Below are 8,511 nucleotides of genomic sequence, written 5' to 3' on the forward strand. Positions count from 1 at the left end.
TTTTTTAATGTGTTTTTATGTCATAGCTAAAAAATATTTATTTCTTATCAATGGGTATTTGGTCTAATGATATTCAGGTGTATAAAATGGTGTTCTTTCCCAAAAGGTGGAAGGTTTGATTCCTACTATGGACAAATGTACAATTAGAAGTAGCTTATATTATTGTTAAAAATATTTATTTATTGAAAAATTTTAAAAGTTAAAAGATTCTTTGATTCCAAATATTATTTATTTAAACATAACTGTTTTATGTAGATTTTTGTCGTAAACTTTTAATTTCAGAATATTAATAGTTAAAAGAAGAAATGGTTAGACGTGTATCTGTCAACCCATGAATATTTGTGTCATGTATGGGTACACATGTTTGATACTGGTAAAACCCTTAAACACAGTGTTTTCAGACCCGGATCGGTCGGTCGGACCGGGAACAGGAAATTGGGCCGGTCCGGGTCAAGGTGTCGGTCCAGAATAACATCAAACTGGAGGTCGAACCGGTTTTTCAAGGGGTTGAACCGTTTTTAATATATATTTTTCAAATTTATGCCTATTAATTTTTATAATATTTACGACACCTCTCGGTTCTTACATTTGGTCCGACCGATCCGACCCGTGAACCGGTAAGAAGACCGGTTCGACGTCCGGTCCAGTTCTGAAAACATTGCTTAAACAATTAGTTGGTTAAGTATGATATAGATACAGATTTGAAGGTTTAATCAAAGTTAAATGTTGTTTTTTTTTAGTTTTTACATAGCAATACCATACTTATATTAAACATAAAAAACACTCGTTATAGTGGTTTTATTTAAAAATAATAATAACGTGTAAAGAAGTTATGAACATATAAAAAAGTAAGCTGGAGAAATATGCATATGACTTGCATGTCGTGTTAGAAACTAAACAATGAATGCAATTCTCTTTATACCCTTCCAGCTAGGAATGAGCATATTGTACCGAGTATTGGTACCGTACAAAATTGATAACGATAAAACAACTTTGATACCGGTAAAAGTCTTTGATTTTACTCAATTCGGTATCGGTACCGATCAATTCGGTATTCCTACTTTAAGTACCGATTTTGTATATGAAATGTGATTAGTTTTTTTTTTTGGATATTGTGATGATGATATATTAGTATTCTAATTATTTGTAATCAATTTAATAATATTGGGCATTCGAAATTAATATATGTGTCGAAATAGATTTTGGCAACTATAAATGAATATCAAATTGTAGTTGGAATTAAAATGAACACATCGAAGTTTACTTGATCTCTCAGTAAACAAGTAAATAAATATTCAGGTTTATATCAATATTCTAATTTCAAATGTGCTTTTCATATTTATAGTATTCAAACAAATCCCTAGGTAAAACAAAAGAAAACGTCGAAGTGGTATCGAAGCTTTAAGTAATAAAAAACCGGTACCCTACGTTTACTGAACCAAATATTTCGGTACGATAATTGGTTGGTGTTCTCGAATATTTTTGGGACTACTACCGGTTCGGTACTACTACTGATGCGGTACCAATCTCATTTGTACCACCAACCTTTAAATTTCATAAAAGACAACTTTGCATCTTTAACTCCTATAAATTAATGTAAAAAGACAATCTAGTCCTTTTCAAATGTATTGGTTGGTTAAATACTTTGGCCCAATAGAAGACAAAGCCATTAGGGTTTTATGATGCATCCTCTTTAAATAAGAGGGCCACTCATCCACTTAAAGACACTCCATATACATGAGTTCAATCTCACGACATCTCATCTTTTTATCCTCTAAAGAACCAACCTGTCCACCTGTCCTCACTGACGCTTGTTGCAACTTCGTTTGATATTAGTACCCGACCTAAATTTTGATGTAGCAATTGGAGCCAACGGTTGGGCACGAAGAAAACATGTTTTGTGTTCTCTTTTACAACATGCTTCGTGTTCTCTTTTACAAGGTGTAGAAGAGAACACGAAGCATGTTTCTTCGTGCCCGTGATTTCTCCAATTGCTACATCAAAATTTAGGTCCGGTACTAATATCAAACGAAGTTGCAACAAGCGTCAGTGAGCTAGTCATGAGCTTATATATGAGCTGCATGCAAAGAACGCATGTGAAGGTAAGCTGGTGGTGGAGCTTTGGAAACACCCTCTTACGCTCAGCTTCACTGATTAATCCAAGATAACTATATATGTAACGAAATAGACGATAGATAATCATATAGATATATAAGTTTTGACTTTTGAGAAGTAAATAGTACGTAAGAAGCTTGTTTATACATCAAAGTTTGGGTCGACTACTAATATCGTGTACTTCTTTTTTCTTGCAACAACTTCATCAGATTTATCACTTCTCAAATAAGGTATGTCAATCTCTTGTATAATGGTTTCACTACTATTTTTCACGTTTCGTTTAGTTTTTTTTTATGTGTAGAATTTGCGAGTCGAGGGATGTTTATGATGAATTAGGTTGATTATGGTATTGTCTTCATTTTCGGATTGTTGATACTTATGTAGCTGCCGTGGGTTAATAAAAAACAAGTGTTTAATGCTTAAATACCTAAGATAGTATTGGTAAGTAAGGTCGTATCTAGAAGAAATTTGTGGCCAGCGTTTAGAAAATTAACTATATAATTAACTACCGAACTAAACATGGGGGTTTGTGTGATTGATTAAAAGAACGAGAAAATTGATTAAGAAGTTGTTGTCAGATAAAAGAGAAGTAACCCCCACCTGAAATCCCGATTGCAAGTTTAGAAGGAGGTTCTTGGTGGAGTAGGTGTGGACCATGTGGTCAATTAGTGTACTTGCTTGAATGCATTTGATTGAAAGGGAGATGTCGAAGTGGTGTACTCGGGTGTTTAGACCTTTTGCACTTTGATTATTGGTTTCTTTTTCTTTTGTGTTTTCATTGATTGTTATCACTAATATATAGTTAATGAAGTTGATTAAAATATACTTAGAAATTTCCTAGTGTGATACGCCTGTAAACATGTCTGTATTCGATTTGGTACGGTACCGGTTGTCAGTGTAGTTAGTTTACGATACCAAAAAAGTACCGACATTGAATGCCATAAATGAATGCCGGAACCAGTGTTGTTTAGTCGGTGTCGACTTAAACGGTACCAATACTTTATGATACTAAAAAGACTTTATTTTGAATGCATCCGTGTTTTCAATAAAAGTTATAGCGGAATCCGGAAAGTTGACAAATAAATTAAACATAATCTTGTATGTTGATTTTTTCTGTATCAAATGTAAATAAACTCAAGTTATTAAAGAAAAAACAAGTTGCTACTTTAACCTTTTTGTTACATGCTAAGAATGTAATTGAGATGAACACTACTCGTCTCGGTTACATTTCAATAGCAATACAATTTACATATTTTATATTTAAATAGCTACTTAATAAATACGGGTATTAAGTATTAACGGTCTTGCAAATTTGTATATGGTTGATCTATATCCGGGAGTATTTGTGTTTCACGCCATACTTTCGGTGGGGAATAGGGACAACACTTTCCCTTCGTACTCTAATCTAGAAGCTCTTACATGCGTAGGGACTAAAAAGAGGTGACAAATTTATCCCTGTTAATTTTTATAATATTTATAACACCTCCCGGTTCTTACATCTAGTCCGACCGATCCGACCGGTCGGACCCGTGAACCGGTAAGAAAACCGGTTCGACGTCCGGTCCGATGCTGAAAACATTGCTTAAACAATTAGTTGGTTAAATATGATATAGATACAGATTTGAAGGTTTAATCAAAGTTAAATGTTGTTTTTTTTAGTTTTTACAGAGCAATACCATACTTATATTAAACATAAAAAACACTCGTTGGTTTTATTTAAAAATAATAATAACGTATAAAGAAGTTATGAACATATAAAAAAGCAAGCTGGAGAAATATGCATACGACTTGCATGTGGTATTAGAAACTAAACAATGAACGCAATTCTCATTATACCCTTCCATCTAGGAATGAGCATATTGTACCGAGTACTGGCACCGTACAAAATTGATAACGACAAAACAACTTTGGTACCGGTAAAAGTCTTTGATTTTACTCAATTCGGTATCGGTACCGATCAATTCAGTATTCCTGCTTTAAGTACCGATTTTGTATATGAAATGTGATTAGTTTTTTTTAGTATTGTGATGATGATATATCAGTATTCCAATTATTTGTAATCAAATTAATAATATTGGGCATTCGAAATTAATATATGTGTCAAAATAGATTTTGGCAACTATAAATGAATAGCAAATTGTAATTGTAATTGGAATTAAAATGTGATACGTGGTTGGAAACCCGTGCGTTATTCGTTTTAAGTATTGTCACGTTAATTTATGAATAAATCTAGCAAAACATAAAATTTTGGATTGATTGTCTAACTAACCAATTTCTTTGTCTTTACGTAGGGGCTAAACATGTCCAAAGAACCACCACTTAACCACTTTGAACCACCACCAAGTGGCTTTACTGAAGCATTTGTCAATTTGTGTCGGACCGTCATTCATCAGGGAGTAGCTGAAATCATCCAATCTTTGGAACAAGATCCAGGTTTCTTCGACCTAACAAAAGAGAGTTACATTTTAAAATGCACACTCATAAGAAAATCCTTGAAGGATCTTCGAGATTGCCTCCTCCTTTTGGAGAAAACCCAGACAGATTACGTTGAGAAACAAGAAGCTTTATTCAAAGCATTTGTCAATTTGTGTCGGACCGTCATTCATCAGGGAGTAGCTGAAATCATCCAATCTTTGGAACAAGATCCAGGTTACTTCGACCTAACAAAAGAGAGTTACATTTTAAAATGCACACTCATAAGAAAATCCTTGAAGGATCTTCGAGATTGCCTCCTCCTCTTGGAGAAAACCCAGACAGATTACGTTGAGAAACAAGAAGCTTTATTCAAAGAGTTGTGCGGTTTAGGACCCAGGGATACTGGATTCGATCTAGTTAAACAATATCAACTTCCGATTCTTGATGCTGCTATTGGTAAGATTCTAATCAAAGTTCATTTGTATATATTAGCTAGGGATGTGCACGGTTCGTTTCGGTTGATGGCAATAACCGAACACTTTGGTTATCAAAAAACCTATAACGAATCGGTTTTGGTTAATTCGGTTCAAATCTATTAATTTACCGCTAAACATAAATATCTATTTTTTGAACTTTGGTAAACCTTTTGACTCAAAATGAATATTATAAACTATCACCTGATCATATTTTATATTTGTTTAACGAAAATGAAAAATAAGAGAATAAAATGCAATTCAAAGCTACTGTCATTTGAAACAAAATAATGTAAGTGAATCGGTTAATGTGCGCTTCGGTTTAACCGATGTTTGGGTCGGATTGTTTGCTCACTCTTAACTCATATCTAACACACTCCTTTTTGTACAACAGAGATTGTGGAGCGAATCAGGGAATGCCGCGGGTGGAGGAGAGATATGGTACCTTATGATCAATTGGATGGAGAAACATATGACGGCTACCTAACACGTTTGAAATCCGACATCGAGTTTATTGACGAAAGGAATCATATGCAAGTCGAACACATGAAAAGACAACATGCACGATCTAGATCGTATCGAGTGGACCTTTTAGAAAAACAGTAAGAAGACATCACCCAAAAAATTCAAGTTGAGGTTCAACGAGGGCTGGAGCAAAAGGAAGTTATGTTAGTGAGATTCAAGTTCAAAAAGAAGAGATAGATCTATTGCTAAACATAATTCATCTCGAGCCACTTTCAGAAATTACAAAAAGTTGGAGAGTTTGAAAATTTCTAAGAACAAATTCAAAACGTCAATAGTCTCTTTGGGATTACTGAAGATGCAGCTAGATCATACAATCGGAGACCCGGGTAGTGTTCAAAGACGGACAAGCACAGATTTGGACAACCAAATTGCGTCTTACACTGAGGGGTTGAGTTCCGCAATTGAGATGTGCTCGGAATTGCAAAAAAAAAAAAAAAAGCAATGGAGCAAATGCAAGGTAAGTAGTACCTTGGATGCTAGCTTTTAATCTCTGTTTTGTAACTTTTACGCGTTTTAATCATTTAGACAATGCTATATATCTTTAGTGCTTTCGTGAGAACATATTTTGGATTGACATTTAATGGTGAAGTACAAACAGTGGATAACGCAAATAGTATTTTTATTAAAAGAAACTTATAATAATGTTGGGCGTTAACTTGGTTTGGTAGCGTCACTTGCTATAATTAACCTTTCTTGTTATTTGTATCCCCCTTTAAGTTTCGTGTTTAATTGGTGTGGGTTGTGTCTGACAGGGTAGCAGTGTACCGCTGAGATTGGAAGCTAAGCAGTTTCAAAGACAAGATTGATTGAGACAAAAACCCTATCTCTAGTCTTTTCATGTTTTGAAGGTGTTTCACTTTTGTTGGATTTGTGTATTCTCTAAGTTATGGGCTTAACCCACTGATTAGGAGTCCGGTTCGTTGTTTTGAGTCCAATAGTCCGGAGGAACAGCTCAGTTTGGTTGAATGATTTAATATATATATATATATATATATATATATATATATATATATATATATATATATATATATATATATATATATATATATATATATATATATCAAGTGTGTGTGTCTCCTATTGTGTCTCGAGCTTGAGTTAGTATTGCACAACCGAACCCGTTTTTTTCTTTTAAACAAACCTGTTCCTTGCGGTCTCTGGTTTCCGTTACTTGAAACCGATTTTCTTCTTCTTCCTTAATTAATGAACATGTGCTTAATAAGTTTTTACAAGAACACGAGGTTTATAAGTGACCATAAAGGTTATTTTTACATAATGTGAACGCACTATGTTATGTTATTATCTGGTTACTTGAATATGTATGGTTGTTAGCTTTTGTTGCATGATATGTTATGGGTAATACTGTTGTTGCTAGGTATGTTAAGGCTACTAGTATATGTTGATGGGTACGGTCACTAGTCGTGTGCCAGGTTATATACTGGTTGTGTGTAGGTCTGTAAACGAGCCAAGTCTTATCGAGCATCAGCCGACCTTGAGCATAAAATAAAGCGCATTTATTTATGGAGCCTAGCATGTGAAGCTCGTCGAGCTTTATCATGCCTTAGTGTAATATTAGTTTTTATTATATTTGATAACATTTACCCATTTTTTAAAGTAGTCTAGTAATTAAACGGGCCGATGCGAGCTTATTTAAACATGTTTACGAGCTGAGCCCGAATATAAAAAACAAGTTTGTTTAGTAAACGAGCCCAAGCTCAAGTTTCACTTCTCGAGCTCGTGAGCCTAAACGAGTATTATTTATATTAATTTTATTTAATATATTATTTAATAGATAACAAACGAGCCGAGCTCGAGCGAGAGAAACACCCTCATAAGCTAATCGAGCTCGAGTTCAGCAACATGCTTGCTTACTGCTTCAAGCTTTCAGATATCTAGCTTTAGTCATCGAGTACTCATCTTTATCAATATTCACCCTGGTATTTAACATAACGTAATCATGAAGAGCTTGAACAAACTCATCAAGAGTAAAAGGCGAAAGCCCAAGAATATATGCAAATGTCATATAAAATAGCTAGACTTGTTAATGTCATTTAAAATCATTAGGGAAACTGTTTGGATAATGTATGAAAATTCTAATAAAGCATCATCATCATATTGAAGGAACAACAAGGATGGATAATGATGATGCACCAAGTATTTAACAATGCACCCCAAGCTATTTGCCATAGTTCACTCAAGGGATCACTTGCATTGTAGTACACCGCATAATTATATAAAAAAGCACAAAATTATATAATTCATAGATAGTTAAGAAGTAAAAGAAAGAAGATAGATTGTCATAGATAAAAATCAGTTGATATGAAGAGTTACTTTTTTTTTTGAAAGGTGTGAATTATTCGCGAATGTCGGGAGGTCTAGCATACGTTGTCTTAACCGGGTCCGCGCTAGAGAGCCCCCTCGCACAATAGATCCCCAATTTAAACCCCTAAATGAGAAACCCCTATCACCAAGACTCGAACTTGAGACCTTGAGGGGAAAACTCACCCGGGCCCACCATAAGTGGAACTTAAATACCCGTGGCCACCACTAGAACACTAGTGATGGTTACATGAAGAGTTACTAATTGAAAATATTGGTAGGATGCTTGCGTGGTGTGGCGGGAGCATTGCGATACTCGTTTTTTGTAGTTTTCTTATTCGTATAATATTTACTGTAACATTATTGTCAAAGATATACATCAAAAGCAAAGTAATCAGGTAGTCCATTTCATTGTGTTGTGTATAGTTGGGTCGGTTCGATTATCATCCTCAACCGAAGCCGAAACCAAAGTCATCGGTTAGTATATTTTATTAACCAATCGATTTTCGGTTAATCATTTCGGTTTATTCAATTAGAGTGACGGTTTTTGGTTTGGTTCATTTAATTTCAGTTAATAGCAAAACCAAACTTGGGCTAAAACTTTTGCTTAGAAATATATGAAATTGGGGTATAAATACATGAAATTAAAGTATAAATATATGAA

General features: G+C 34.4%; 1 protein-coding gene across 1 annotated transcript; it reads left to right on the plus strand.

The window, feature by feature from the left end:
• The first annotated feature begins 1,634 nt into the window (after nt 1-1,634).
• LOC110922171 lies at nt 1,635-5,975 on the plus strand. Its single transcript, XM_022166483.2, has 3 exons — nt 1,635-2,345; nt 4,407-4,986; nt 5,398-5,975. Exons 2-3 carry the CDS (start codon nt 4,416-4,418, stop codon nt 5,607-5,609), a joined length of 783 nt encoding a protein of 260 aa, XP_022022175.1. The 5' UTR covers nt 1,635-2,345; nt 4,407-4,415; the 3' UTR covers nt 5,610-5,975.
• The last annotated feature ends 2,536 nt before the right edge of the window (nt 5,976-8,511 follow it).

This window comes from Helianthus annuus, chromosome 17, assembly GCF_002127325.2.
Source record: "Helianthus annuus cultivar XRQ/B chromosome 17, HanXRQr2.0-SUNRISE, whole genome shotgun sequence".
Classification (NCBI taxonomy): Eukaryota; Viridiplantae; Streptophyta; class Magnoliopsida; order Asterales; family Asteraceae; genus Helianthus; species Helianthus annuus.

Coding starts and splice junctions, on each gene's coding strand:
- LOC110922171 (XM_022166483.2), top strand. CDS start 4,416: ATGTCCAAAGAACCACCACTTAACCACTTTGAACCACCACCAAGTGGC. Junction 4,987..5,397: donor GATTCTTGATGCTGCTATTG/GTAAGATTCTAA, acceptor TTTGTACAACAG/AGATTGTGGAGCGAATCAGG.